The sequence below is a fragment of the Thalassophryne amazonica genome, chromosome 7, assembly GCF_902500255.1.
Source record: "Thalassophryne amazonica chromosome 7, fThaAma1.1, whole genome shotgun sequence".
NCBI classification, from domain to species: domain Eukaryota; kingdom Metazoa; phylum Chordata; class Actinopteri; order Batrachoidiformes; family Batrachoididae; genus Thalassophryne; species Thalassophryne amazonica.
The window spans coordinates 64,967,924-64,983,773 of NC_047109.1; the positions used below are offsets into that span (position 1 = coordinate 64,967,924).

The 15,850-nt window shown below is 43.3% G+C and overlaps 1 protein-coding gene across 1 annotated transcript in view; it reads left to right on the forward strand.

Moving 5' to 3' along the window:
• dpy19l1l (dpy-19-like 1, like (H. sapiens)) overlaps window positions 1-15,850 on the forward strand; it is a 72,022-nt gene that overhangs the window by 18,795 nt on the left and 37,377 nt on the right. Inside the window, exon 8 of the mRNA XM_034174344.1 lies at window positions 10,428-10,519. Within this exon, the coding sequence (XP_034030235.1) occupies window positions 10,428-10,519 (92 nt within the window). The remainder of the gene's footprint in view (window positions 1-10,427; window positions 10,520-15,850) is intronic.

A 15,850-nucleotide genomic window follows, 5' to 3' on the forward strand; every position in this document is an offset into this window, starting at 1 on the left:
ATCAGAAGTGCCTGACTCCGTGGTATAACTCACAAACTCGCAGCTTAAAGCAGATAACCCGTAAGTTGGAGAGGAAATGGCGTTTCACTAATTTAGAAGATCTTCACTTAGCCTGGAAAAAGAGTCTGTTGCTCTATAAAAAAGCCCTCCGTAAAGCTAGGACATCTTACTACTCATCACTAATTGAAGAAAATAAGAACAACCCCAGGTTTCTTTTCAGCACTGTAGCCAGGCTGACAAAGAGTCAGAGCTCTATTGAGCTGAGTATTCCTTTAACTTTAACTAGTACTGATTTCATGACTTTCTTTGCTAATAAAATTTTAACTATTAGAGAAAAAATTACTCATAACCATCCCAAAGACGTATCGTTATCTTTGGCTGCTTTCAGTGATGCTGGTATTTGGTTAGACTCTTTCTCTCAGATTCTTCTGTCTGAGTTATTTTCATTAGTTACTTCATCCAAACCATCAACATGTCTATTAGACCCCATTCCTACCAGGCTGCTCAAGGAAGCCCTACCATTATTTAATGCTTCGATCTTAAATATGATCAATCTATCTTTATTAGTTGGCTATGTACCACAGGCTTTTAAGGTGGCAGTAATTAAACCATTACTTAAAAAGCCATCACTTGACCCAGCTACCTTAGCTAATTATAGGCCAATCTCCAACCTTCCTTTTCTCTCAAAAATTCTTGAAAGGGTAGTTGTAAAACAGCTAACTGATCATCTGCAGAGGAATGGGCTATTTGAGGAGTTTCAGTCAGGTTTTAGAATTCATCATAGTACAGAAACAGCATTAGTGAAGGTTACAAATGATCTTCTTATGGCCTCAGACAGTGGACTCATCTCTGTGCTTGTTCTGTTAGACCTCATTGCTGCTTTTGATACTGTTGACCATAAAATTTTATTACAGAGATTAGAGCATGCCATAGGTATTAAAGGCACTGCACTGCGGTGGTTTGAATCATATTTATCTAATAGATTAAAAAGTACAGAACCTTAACATATGACATGGACCACTCCGGCGCGTCGAAGCCATACGGCCGGCCGCGAGCGACAACGGCAACGGGACCAGGACGCTGGGTCCCAGGAGAAAAGGGCAGCGGAAGGGCACAGGGGCCAGGAAGGGCAGCCCCCAAAGCCACCAGGGCAGATGACGAACCAACAGGGGAGCGGCCCGGCGGCACTGGAATGCACCCTCCCACGGAGGCAGCACGAACAGTCCCATACTCAAGGGAAGCACACAGAGCACCGGCCGAGCCCACCAATAGGGGCGGATCCCAGAACACCCCACCAGGGCCACGGCCCCAGAAGGCGAGATCGAGCGGCGGCAAGGACAGGGAGGCAAAGGAGCCACCGCAGGCAAGGACCACTGAGCCATACGAGGGCGGGGCGAGGCCCAACCCCCCGGGGCCAGGAAGCACGAGGCCCCCACGACAACCAAGCCCCCCCCCCAGCGCAGCCTGCAGGACCCCTCCAAACTCCCCCTCAGCCCCCAACACACTCCCCACCCCGGGCCCCACACCAAAGCCCAAGACCACGAGACCGCCCAAACAAGAGCGGGGCACCATCCCACGGAGACCACAACCCCCAATCCCCCAGCAGCCATCACCCCCCAGCACATCCACACACAACGGGCCGCCGGGCCCTGCTATGGGGCCCAGGGACCACGGCAGAACTGGCGAGGCAGACACCCACCCCACAGCCCCAGACATCCACAGCCATTCGGGGCCAACGCCACACTCCCCATACCTTCCAACCCCACCATAGTTGTTATAATTAATTTCCCTTGCTGTGTGTGACCCCCTAAGTGAGCAAAGATAAAGTGTTGCATTAAAAGCAGGGCAGGAGACGGCAGGTGGCAGACTGCTGTGGGAGGCCGTGGCACACCGCTGCACCACAGCCAGCCCTGCAAACCCACCACTGTCTAGTGACCCTGACTCTAAATTAGTGAAGGTGTTTACTAAATGTGTAGAAAGTGTGTGCATTAAAATTGTAGGGCAGGAATGGCGGATGGAGATCGCAGTGGAAGGCTGCAGCACACAGCTGCACCACAGACTGCCCTGCAAATCCATCCCCAACACCCGACCGCAAAACTCTATGAACCCTATAATGTGCTACTTGCAACCCAATATGATGTGCATGCAGGTACTAACCTGTTGAAGTGCATTAAAAGGGTGTGACATGTGATGCCCAACCCCAAGCAGCAGGCAGAAGGAGAGGCAGGCAGCAGGAAAGCGCTCTGTCTGAACTCCCCTCAAAGTTCTGAACATGCACAAAACTTTCTGACAAACTTTGCTGACATCAGCTGACAAGGAACTCATTTTGCTGGATGGAAAAGGGCTTTTGTCAGACAAAAACAAACATAAAATGATAGTAGGCTTCACTGTGTGACTGGAGCTTGTACAAAGCTACCCGCATTGTCACAGAACACTTCCTGTTTCTTGCACAAGTCTTTAAAAAGAGCACTGAACAAACAGTTCAGTGCTCCAGTTTTCCTCCCACAATCAAAAACATAGTTATTTAGGGTCTGCTCCTTTCTTTGCCCCTGACAAGGCAGCATCTCTACATCTGGAGTTGGTCCCCGGGTGCCAGACTGCCCACTGCTCCTAGTGGTTGGATTGTGTCTAACTGTAATTAGGATGGGTTAAATGCAGAGGACAAATTTCAAATACAGTGAGGCATATAAGTATTTGATACAATTTTGCAGTAGGAAAACAGACCTTGGTATTTGATACAGAAACCTTTGTTTGCAATTATAGAGGTCAGACGTTTCCTGTAGTTCTTGACCAAGTTTGCACACTGCAGCAAGGATTTTGTTCCACTCCTCCATACAGATCTTCTCCAGATCTTTTAGGTTTTGGGTTTCAGCTCCCTCCATAGATTTTCTATTGAGTTCAGATCTGGAGATTGGCTTGGCCACTCCAGGACCTTGAAATGCTTCTTACGGAGCCACTCCTTAGTTGCCCTGGCTGTGTGTTTGGGGTCATTGTCATGCTGGAAGACCCAGCCATGACCCATCTTCAATACTCTTACTGAGGGAAGGAGGTTGTTTGCCAAAATTTCACAATACATGACCCCATCCATCCTCCCTTCAATACGGTGCAGTCGTCCTGTCTCCTTTGCAGAAAAGCACCCCAAAAAAAATTGTTTCCACCCCCATGCTTCATGGTTGGGACGGTGTTCTTTGGGTTGTTTACATCTTCCAAACATGGTGAGTGGAGTTGATTTCAAAAAGCTGTATTTTGGTCTCATCTGACCACATGACCTTCTCCTATGGCTCCTCTGGATCATCCAGATGGTCATTGGTGAACTTGATGGCGTAGTGTGTTATTAATGTAATCTTTGTGACTGTGGTCCCAGCTCTCTTCTGGTCCTCCTGTGTAGTTCTGGGTTTTTCAGAATCATCCTCTGTCCCTCACAGTTGAAGTGTAGCTACGATAAAAATTACAGACCTCTTCATTCTTTGTAGGTGGAAAAACTTTCAAAATCAAAAGTGTATCAAACACTTATTTGCCTCACTGTATGTACAATGACAATAAAGGCTCTATTCTATTCTAATTTGATCCACGTGATGCCACAACTGAATGTGTCAAAAATTGTCATTACGAAATGAGATGGCATGGAACACGGATCTCCCTTTCCTTTGCCACGTTACACATGGCGAATAAATGCATGATGCAGGGAGCGGAATTTGCCTGTGAATTGCAATGCTGGTGAATTAAAAAAACAAAACACTGCAGTGCTCCTGGCAAAACTCTGATTTCTGTCCATTTTTGATAAAGGGTGAAAGCCCTATTGTAGTTCGTGCTGCTCGAGCACAGAGGCTTAAGTACATACACCCCAGACACCAGGATGACGGGGAAAAAAATCATTCATTGTAAACATCGGGCATATTTAATGAATTAAATGCTTTCTTTTGTTCTTTCTTCTTTAAGTTAGTTTTGCGGTATTGAGCAGCTGCGTGGAAACTGAAAATAAACCCAACATTAGCACAGACACACAAACATGCACACAGGTGTGTGTGACAATGACGGCTGATGAAAGCTGCTCTCTGTGTGTTTCCACTGACAGGACCCTGCATAATTCTGTCACCAGTTTGTTTCAATAAAATAACACACCTACTACATCTGTGAATAGGATGATGGGATATTACAGTATTGACATTAAACATTTGACATTAATTGACATTAATTAAAATATTTTCACATACTTTGGGGAAAAAAATCTTCAGAAGTGCTTCTTTGCAATATCTTAAACACTATTTACCTGCATTTTCTGATTAGAATGAGGTTTAAGGGCCCACACAGAAGTGTAACCTAGGGGCTTGTGGCCACCTTAATCTGCACAGACCACAACAGAGTTCAGACAGTCTGAGTGAGGCACAAAGCCTGCAGACTACAGAGCAACATACCTGCCAGCATTTCACGTTACCAATGCGGGACACCCACGCCTGGCCATGAGCGCGACAGCAGCACGTCAGTGTCTGACTCTCTACACCTAAAGTGATCAAAGGGAATAATGTGATTACTAACCATCAGATGACAACATAAAACCTTTTAAATCATTCTAAAGTCAGCTTTAAGCAAAAACGAGGCGATAATCGGTGAATCGCTGCTGATGCTCCGAAATGACGAAGTTGCAGCAGCACGTCAGACTCAGACGTGCTGCTGTGGTGCTCTGATCACTCCCCCGTCTTTTATTATGAAATAATGTTGAATTCATGTGGAAATGATTGTTGTACAAAAGCTTCAGATATCTGTTGCTGACATATAGATGATGACTGGAGTGCAGTTTTAAGCAGAAACGCGTTAATCAGTGAATTGCTGCTGATGCTCCGAAAAGACGCATGTGCAGTGAAGGCAGGGGCGACCGATTTTTTTGGGGGGGGGTTGACTGTTCGGTTGGCGACACTGGTTTTGTAATTTCTGCAGCATATATCACACAGGTCTAAAACAAGTTGTGTCAGTCCTTGATCATTACAGCAGAATGTCTGAAAACAAACATAGAATTTTAGGATTTTTGAGATATTTTACATTAAACCTTAAACACATGAAAACATTAAAGGAAACTGACTTTACGCAATATGCCCCCTTTAATAGGCAGCATGGTAGCTTATTGATTAGCACTGTTGCCTCACAGCAAGAAGGTCATGGGATCGCTTTATGTGTGGGCCTTTATGTGTGGAGTTTACATGTTCTCCCGGTGTTTGCGTGGGTTCCCTCCGGGTGCTCCGGGTTCCTCCCAAGACATGCCAGTTAGGTAATTGGAAACATTAAATTGACTGTAGGTGTGAATATGTTTGTCCGTCTATATGTGGCCCTGTGATAAACTGGCGTCCTGTCCAAGGTGTACCCCACCTCATGCCCTATGACTGCTGGGATAGGCACCAGCACCCCATGACCCATAATTGGAGTAACCGAGTATGGAAAATGGATGGATGGACCCTTTTAATAATTGTCTTATTTGAGAGTTGAACCTGGACTGATTTCATTTTCAAATCTGTTCCAGAAAGGATAAAACCTGAATGGAAAAAATGTCCAGAATCTTTTTCCACTCACTTCTCTGTTTTTAACAAACCTGACTGTGTGCTGAAGATTGTTAAAGCTTGTTGAGGTTGATGGACGTGTTGGTACGTGCCAACTCTGTTTCTCATCATGTTCTTCTTAACAGATCAACAACGGAACATCACAAAGACTTTGTTCAGCCACTTCCTGAAAGATTAGGTGAACTGGAAACTTTGAAAATTGTCCAGGTCTCCCTTGTAAAAGAGACCTTAATCTCAATAGGACTAACCTGGTTAAATAAAAAAAAAAAAACACACACACACACAAACTGTCAGCTTTAAAGGTGATAGAGAGAGGTTGAATGGGGCATTAATCCTTGTTCTGTGATGTGATATGTAGCCCAAAAAAAATTGGTTGGGTCTGTAATGGCTCAGAACCTTCCTAAAAGGCTCTCTGAAACAGCTATGTTACTATGCTGGGTTTAGAATGCCTCGTTTGCCTTTAATGGCGTCGTTTCGGAGCTTATTTGGCAACCTCATTATGAAATGCAAGTAGGTGGCGCTGATCGGTTGCCGTTGTTTGATTGGCTGCCCTTGCTCTCACTGAAAAGAAAGCATTATTTATTTATTTTCATTGCTTTTATATTTTCTGTTGTGTTTCTATTCAGGTTTTTTTTTGCCTCTTTCTCTAAAATTGTATATAATAATCATTAGATTATTAATATATAAACAAAAATAAATTTAAGAAATATTACAATTTGAAAACAAATGCACCTGAACGTGATGACAGCTGCAATGCTAACTTTTAACATTGAAAATGCCATAGACATGCTAACGCGTTAGCATCGCTCCCGTTTTTAAGTTATAAAATACATCTATCAACTGTTTCAGAAGAACATAACAGGTCGGTTTAACATAGAAAAGGTAAATAATACTCACAGACGTATGCTCTTTAGGGTTTTAGCAGGAGAAAATTAAGCGAAAGAAAGAATAATTGAAGCATTGCTTCAATCTGCGAAGCACTGCTTCGATTGGTTCAAGGTTCAAAGCAAAGCCGCGCTGCAGAAAAGTTGTTTACGGACCCGCTGCAGGGTCTGTAATCAATACAGAAATGATCTTTTCCTGACAAACACCCCCCAAAACAACGGCCACTCTGAAGGACCGATAACATAATCGTTAAGCACAAAGCTTATTGATGTCGGTGGATCGAGTCATTTCTTAAAGATACCCAAAAGGAACCGGTTCTCGATACACATCCCTAGCTGCTAAGGGGTTAGCTCATTCCCTTTAGAGGAACAAACCAGAGCTAACGTGCCATTCTAACGTGCAATTCTTACAACAAGAATATGGCGCAACACAAAAGAAAATGTGATACTCACAGGCTGTACTGATTGCTGGGGTTGATTTTGTTGCAGAGTCGAAACTGACCCTCTACTGAGTATTAAATGCCGACTGAAGCCAGCTCGAAATCGTGCAAGGTTTGTGAAACAGTCCTCCGTGAAATGCGCAGAGCAAAGAAATAGTCGGCGGTTGTATGTACTGGGGATGCGGTTAAAAATTAATAAAAGCCAGTGATCGCGTACATTGCTTTCCGTGGGAAGATCGTAGTCCGCTGAAACAGCCTGGGAAAGCACACCTGTAGCTCGCCATTGCTTCTCTTCGAGTGTTACGAATGGGTGGGCACAACCTTATGAATAATTAATTTCGATGGGGCGTGTGTGAAAGGGGGTGGGTGTGTGGGGGGGGCTATTGGTGAAAAAGTGATGTAAGTTTTCTCTCAAAAATGGATTGGCCTGTTTTCTAGGGGCAATTCAAAAAAGGAGAAATACTTGACACAGAGGTTCTGAAACTTGCTGGCACTTCGTGTGTATTCCCCACAGCGGGGAGACTCTGAACTAACACCAAAAACATGAAAAAGATGATTTTGATTCTCTATCCCCTTTAAAATGGACAACTTGTCAGTATGTGCCTTACAGCCAATCCTGAAGGATAATGAAGATCACATGGGTCTGTCTTCTCCTGTCTTTTCAGCAGTGAGACGGTGCTCAGTCTGTGAGACTTTGCTGCAGAAAATTGCTCTTTTTTTGTTTGTTTGTTTTTAACTGACAGAACATGGGAAGAAATGCTGCCATTTCAGCTACTGGAAAACACTTAAGTTTTTTCAGTCTTCCACAGAAATTGATTAGACGTGGCAAAGCACAGAGTGGAATACTCCCCCTCCCGAGGACTCACCCTGGAATGTCAGCTTACATCACCAGAATGCATAGATTTAGAAAGATAGCATACAGCTGAGTGGGTGAGAGAAATCATGTAAAAATTCTATTTTGTTTTACATTTAGAGAAAGTTTCAAAATGACTGTGCATGGTTGGTGCAAGCGTGCGCAGCACAGAGCAGCAGCTGATTTATCAGAGAGTCTGTCTGATTGTTCTTGTGTTTGACAAAATGACTCTCTTTATCTTACTATTTCAAAATAATCATAAATCCCTCTGTATAGTTATTTCTAGTATAAAAGCCATCATAACTGAAAGATATGAAGAGTGAACATGGACGGCTCTAAAAAAAAAAATGCAATTTAGTGAGAATAGATCAGTGAAACTTGATGTATGCTGTCTTTTTTTTTCTTGTTATTTTATTGAAATCACTGAAAAATGTAATTTTTCCTGACTAACAGCATTTTCACTCAATACCTGAATTATATATATATTTTCATTTTCGACATTGGTGCACACTGATCTACAATTTACTTGTTGTATTATGCCATGTTTGTGACCCAGAGACTTTGGTAAACCTATTTCTAGCACCAAGACAGCTCATCCACATGAATAAAGGTGAATTTACAGGAAGGATTTGAGGAATGTTCTAAAAGGAATTTAGAATTTTTCAGGGTTAGAGACAAATTATTTCAGTGTCCAGTGCTGTAGACATTTATTCAACACATTCTGAAAGCTGAGGCTGTTCTGTACATTTTTATATGTAACACATAGGCATTATACCAAGAAATGTACTTTTTAAAGAGGAAGTGTAAAAATCAGGAAAATACCACTTGACCTCAGAGGGTTAAACGTATGTTTAACGAAGTCTGCTGTTCACACAGGGATCACATTTACATAATAAAGGAAGTCCCTTCAGTTTCTCTCTTGTATCAGTAAAGCCCCTTTAGCCCCTTTCACACCGGGGCTGCTCCCAGTTGCGCCGTGCGTCATTATGATGATGTCGCGTGGAAGCAACTCAGTGCCGAGACGGTGCAGCTCGGCGCCACAACAGCGCGAGGGGCGCAAAGGAGGAAGCAAGTCGGGCAGCGAAAAATTAAACCTGTTTAATTTTTTTGGCGTCCTGTGCTCGACGCAGAAAGGAAGTGGTTCCAGCGCAAGTCGGGGCAAAGAGGCGCGTAATTCGGGGCAAAGAGGCGTTACCCGGCGTGACTCGAAGCCAGTTTATGATTCCTGCTGTGTTCCATTGTTCCCGCAGTATAAATCACGCAGGATTGTTTTTATGCCGTGTACTTAATGCAGTAAAAACTACATGCTGAAGAAAAAAATGGAGAATGATTGGCAGAAATATCCAGTAAAAAGTCCGGACATCTCTAGTCCACTCATGGACGTTCGTTCACGTGCACACGTGAACAATTAAAAGAAAAAAAAAGTCTGGCTGCAGGTATTAGTTCCTTGTTCTCTGCTCAAACTCTCACATCACAGTTTAAAAAAAAAAAAAAAGGACATAAGTCCTGAGACAGGACGTGTCAACATCAAGTAGAACTCCAGACATCTCCACATTTGCTTGACGGTTTGCTCGCGCGCGCGTGCGCGCACATCTCACGGTCAAAGGAGGAAAGAAAAGAAAAAAAATTGTCTGCAGGCAGTTCGTTCCTTTCTCTCCAGACTCTCTCATCACAGTTAAAAAGGACATAAGTCCAGGACATGTCAACATCAGGTAGAACTCCAGACATCTCCACATTTGCTTAGGACGGTTCATGCGCGCGCATCTCGCGGTCAAGGGAGGAAAGATAAACTATAACAGAACTCAGAGCGCAGCCCTGCAGCTCAGCACAACAACAAGTAGAAGAGAAGTCAGAATGCACAGTCTGTCTGCAGCCAAACTGTGCACTCTGACTTCTCTGTGCAGAGAACCTGCAAGCTGCGTTCTCACCTCCTCTCTGCCCCCTGCCGCGCACACCTGACGCAGAAATTCCTGCGTCGTCATGACGCCACAGGGAGCAACTGGGAGCAGCCCCGGTGTGAAAGGGGCTTTACACCGGGGCTTTTGTTCTGGCGTCCGATTTGCTTCCTCCTTTGCGCCTCTCACGCTGTTGTGGCGTCAATTTGCATCATCTGGGCACTAGGTTGTTTTCACATGGCGTCGTCATGACGACACACGATGCAACTGGGAGCAGCCCCGGTGTGAAAGAGCCTTAAGATACAAGGGAGGGGGGTGGGGTGACTTTGAGTGTTATTCACCATTCTTTACCAAACATGTATAAAGTGCACAGCTTCCCATGGGGGGGGGGTTCTGCATTTTAATCATGCTGCACACACAGACCAGCACAGACTCAGGTCATTATGCCAAGATGATTTTATTTATGAAATCACACCTTTGTACGATTATATAATTGCACAAAATACAAATGCAATGCCATTAATTGTGCAGCCCCTATGAATCAAGATCACTGTTTTTAAAACTAATAATCATTCAGCCCTCCTAACAAGAGTCATGAAAATAGGTGTTTAAGCTTTTGCCATGGATGAGAGCATGCAACTACTGAAGAAGGTATTTATTTATCAGCTGTGAAAGAACATGAAAATGGATACCTGTGCACCACTCACTAACTACCTTACATTTATTGGATTAACTATGGGGATTTTGTTGTTGTTGTTTTAACTTCTCAGTCTATATATGTTTGTGTGTATTATTGGTTTTCCCAGAGCACGCGTGTTATGTGGACTCCACCCCTTAGGGAAAGCTTTGCCTACCCTTTTCTAGTCCTACAGATGCTGCTTCTCACTTATATCCTGAGGTAAACTGTCATTTGCTATTTCTCTGTCTGAACTCAGTGAACATGATCTGAAATTTAATATTAAAACCTCAGTACTTGTATGTTTTATTCTGTTTTACCTGAATGTTAACTTGCTTTGGTTTTACTGCTATGCAATTTTGGTGGTTGTTGCCTTCACACAGTGTTCAAGGATGGCAGATATTTGGGCTTGCACTGTGGTATTTTAATGCTTCAATAATGTGGCTAAATAATGTATTTTCTCTTTAGCTACAGTTAGTTTCCTTGAGCCACATGATGGATCTGCAGTTTATACAAATGGCATCACCAGATAGATTCACATGCCAAAGGTTTCTTCAAGATATCAGACTCTATAGTTTCCTCAGTAATTTCACCAGGTGTGTAATTTGTATGAAATATGTAAAAGTAAGTCCCTTCAGCTGCTCCCTTGTTTGCACTCACAGTCTCCACAGCACATCCAAGGTGGATCTGTATGTTGAATTGGCACAGGTTTTACGCTGGATGCACTTCCTGATGCAAGTCCACATTACATGGAGAGATGTGGCAGGGGTGGGGTTTGAACAAGGAACCTTCCGTACTGAAACCAAGTGCACTAACCACTTGGCCACCACCCCTGCCTTGTATGAAGTATGTATGACCATGAAAAAGGTTCTCAGTCAGTGTGACTAAAAGCAGCCAAATTCTTTTAGCCACAAGGCATTCCTCTTAGCATTTGGCTATATGGCTGATAGGTGGCACTAGGTGGATGTTATGTAATCATTGCTGTCTATGTTTGTCTAAAACCTACAACATGGTTTATGGATTACAGTGATCATATGTGGAGAATGCATGAACAAGCAGAGCACCAGACATAGGCTTTGGAAATGAAAGAAAGTGACAAATCATTTCAAGCTACATTACTTCAAAACCACATTTATTTAGAGTCACAATGGGCCTCATGTATCAACGTTGCATACGGCGATATTTGAGGGTATATGTAAGAGTAGAATGGGAGGCAGAGCCTTCAGCTTTCAGGCTCCTCTCCTGTGGAACCAGCTCCCAATTCGGATCAGGGAGACAGACACCCTCTCTACTTTTAAGATTAGTCTTAAAACTTTCCTTTTTGCTAAAGCTTATAGTTAGGGCTGGATCAGGTGACCCTGAACCATCCCTTAGTTATGCTGCTATAGACTTAGACTGCTGGGGGGTTCCCATGATGCACTGAGTGTTTCTTTCTCTTTTTGCTCTGTATGCACCACTCTGCATTTAATCATTAGTGATTGATCTCTGCTCCCCTCCACAGCATGTCTTTTTCTTGGTTCTCTCCCTCAGCCCCAACCAGTCCCAGCATTAGACTGCCCCTCCCTGAGCCTGGTTCTGCTGGAGGTTTCTTCCTGTTAAAAGGGAGTTTTTCCTTCCCACTGTCGCCAAGTGCTTGCTCACAGGGGGTCGTTTTGACCGTTGGGGTTTTTACGTAATTATTGTATGGCCTTGCCTTACAATATAAAGTGCCTTGGGGCAACTGTTTGTTGTGATTTGGCGCTATATAAATAAAATTGATGATGATATGGGGTGTACGCCAAAATGGCTGCGCTACTTGGCATTTATCAATGTGGTCGTTGGCGTACGGTGCGCTGAAAATATACACCAAGTTGGGAGGTGGTGTAAATTATACACCAAAATGAACCAGCACTGGAATCCACATAAAAATTATCAACATGATAAACAGTGCCATTATACAAATCAATGCATATGTTACATAAATAACACTTTCTTGATTATACTACATAATAATTAATACAAATCCCGCTTTTGTGGGATTGTTGGTCTATGGAGCACGATCCGTGGCCACAGCGCTGACCGCAAAGAAAGCACTGCTCGCCTTTTTCATCAGACTTCGAGCCTGGAGCCAGAGCAGCGCTGAACTTAACTTTATGTGGTGTGATCGTTTTAGACAATGAAATTGATAATTACAACTGTAGTGTTGTCATTCCCTTCGCCCGTGCTGCAATCAGGTTTTGTTTTCTCCATTTGTTTGTTAAAATAAAATAAATAAAGAAATTAAAAAAATGAAGAAATCTGAAAAATAAGGCGTGTCTTATTAATTGAGCTAGCAAATATCCACATGTCAAGAATTATTGACGTGAAAAGAGAATAACACTTTTTTGATTATACTACAATACAATTAATACGACGGCCGCTTTGACGCTCTATTAACACGCATCGTGATTGGTGGAGTTCTTTTTCTTTGCCGTCTTCCTGGCTTCCATGTCGTGAAATGAGGGTGTGTCTGAAGCGGAGTCTGAATATTTATGGGCGTGTTCATTATAATTACGATTGTTTTCACACGCCGCATTTATCAAGGTCACATCGGGCGTACGCCGGAAATGGGCAGGTGCGCACTGCTTGCTACATGTGGCAACTTTGGTGTACTTCAAATTTACACCGTAAATTTACGTCATAAGCGTGCAATGTTGATACATGAGGCCCAATGTGAGAAGGACGAAGTCTGTTTGGGCTCATACAGAATCCTTTGCACCTGGTTATATGGACTTCATTCATTCATTTTCTATACCCGGAGCAGTTGGAGCCTATCCCAACAGTCATAGGGCAAGAGGCTCGGTGCACCCTGGACAGGATGCTGTGAGGCAACAGTGCTAACCACTAAGCCACCGTGCTGCCCTTGTGTAAACGCGTGACTGTTATTTGAGGTTTACTATATAACCACCGTGAAACAATCAGAAAGTAACGGTGTATTTCTCTTACTTAGTACATTTCTGTGTGGACACAGTCTGTCTGTCTTCTTGACCACTGCACTTGCTCTTGATCAACCCTTTCTGTCACTTTTTTGTGGATGAATTCATCCAAAATCGCTTCTGAAGGGTTTGTGTGGTGATATGACAGTGTTATTTGAGTTTCTGAACATAACTGCTGTGAAACAATCAGAAAGTAATTATTTACTTATCTGATTTAGTACATTTCTCTGTGGAAACAGTCTTTCCCTCACTGACAGCCACACCTGCTCCTAATCCCTCAACCACATACCATCTAGCAGGTGGCAGACATGCCCATGGGATGTTACACGCAAGTTCATAAGCAGTTGGATAGTGACATAGTTTTTCGTAATTTTACCTGTCTAGGCTACCACAGTAGAGTGGAAATGAAACAATATATGATGATGTTTAGTTTTAATTGTAGGGCTTTAACAAAAATATCACATTAACCATTACAAATTATTGCCATTTGTACACATAGTCCTTCCATTTTCAGAGCCCATAAGTAGTAATTGGAAAACTAAATATGAGGATTAATATACGAGGTCTGTAAGAAAAGTATCCAACCTTTTTATTTTTTTCAAAAACTATATGGATTTGAATCATGTGCGCTTGCATCAGACAAGCTTGAACCTTCATGCGCATGCATGAGTTTTTTCACGCCTGTCGGTTGCGTCATTCGCCTGTAGGCAGGCTTTGAGTGAGCACTGGTCCACCCCCCTCGTCGGATTTTTATTGTCAGTGAAATGGCTGAGAGGCTGCCGCTTTGCTCCATGAATTTTTTTTCAGAAACTGTTAGAGACAGCCAGTTGGAAACCATTCGAAAGATTCAGATGGATTTTGGTGAAGATTCTGTTGGTATCACACAGATTAAGGACCATTAAAACTGGATTAAAAACGGCCCACGGCGGCGGAGGGCTCACCGCGCCCCGAGCGGCCATCGACAGGCTGGAATGAGCAGATCACTTCCAAATTTAAGGCTCTGTTGATGCAGGACGTCGTGTGACTAGCAGAGAAGTTTCAGAAGAGGTTGGATCAGCACTTTGTCGGCACATTCCACTGTTAAAGGAGATTTTGTAATGAAAGACGTGCGGACGGATTCGCGCGTCGGGACACAGCCGCTGGACAAACAACACCTCCGTGTTGGAAGTCTCACAGGAACAAGTTCGAACATGCCCAGCTGTTAAACAGTTTCTCGGATACTCACTCGACTGAAAAGCCATCAAAAGCCGTCTGAATCTTCTGAATGATTTCCAACACGGAGGTGTTTTTTTTTTTTGTTTTTTTTTTGCGCGCAATGAGCAGCTCCGTGCCGACGCGCAAAATCCTCCACACGTCTTTCATTACAAAATCTCCTGTAACAGTGGAATGTGCCACAAAAGTGCTATGTCCAGCTCTCTTGCCATTTCTGTGGTAGTCACATGATGTCCCGGATCAACACAGCGTTCAGTTTAGAAATGATCTGGTCGTTCCAGCCTGTCGATGGCCGCTTGGTGCGCAGCGCGCCCTCCGCCGCTGTGGGCCGTCTTTAAAAAGGTTTTAACACTCCTTAATCCATGTGATGCCGACAGAATCTTCACCGAAATCCATCTGAATCTTTCGAATGGTTTCCAACTGGCTGTCTCTAACAGTTTCTGAAAAAAAATTCATGGAGCAAAGCGGCAGCCTCTCACCCATTTCACTGACAATAAAAATCCGACGAGGGGGGTGGACCAGTGCTCACTCAAAGCCTGCCCACAGGCGAACGACGCAACCGACAGGCGTGAAAAAACTCACGCATGCGCACCAAGGTTCAAGCTTGTCTGATGCAAGCGCACATGATTCAAATCCATACAGGTTTTGAAAAAAATAAAAAGGTCGGATAGTTTTCTCACAGACCTCGTAAATGCAAATAATCTCATTTACAGCCACTTCAGAGATGTCATTGGATGGATACATGAACATTTCCAATTCCACGTTTTGGATTTGATTTCCATCAATAATTGGTTAAAGCAAACAGTATTGTACTGTTGTCATTAAATGAAGGTGGATAGTGCAAGTTATCCAGCTTCATCATGAAATGGTATAGAGAAGGATTTTCTTAAAAAGAATTGAAAGTTCAGCTACAGTTTACCAGAAGGCACATGAGAGATTCAAGCCTGGAATTGATCTGCTTTGTTGTATGGAAATCTTTCTCTGCTCCACTCCACTATGAAGCTGTGAGTGGTGATGCAAATTGCAAAACTGGCACGATGCATAATTTCTCACATCGCAGAGACAGAATCCGATAAATAACATTTTTAGTGTTGTCACGGTGGCTTTCCTCACTACTCATCTTCTTGCACAGTCACTCAGTTTCTGGGAACTGCCGTCTCCAGACAGATTTACCATACAGTACCATACTGGTTGTATTTCTTAATACCTCAGGTAAATGGCATCCACGACATTATCAGTGTCTTGGAAATGTTCATGTATCTATCTCTTGACGTGTCTGAAGAAAACTGGATGTTAAAGTGATTTATATGTATTATACTAAAGGAGGCACTTACTTATACACACCATCATTTTGGCTTTTAGATTTTTATTTCTTTCACTTCACGAT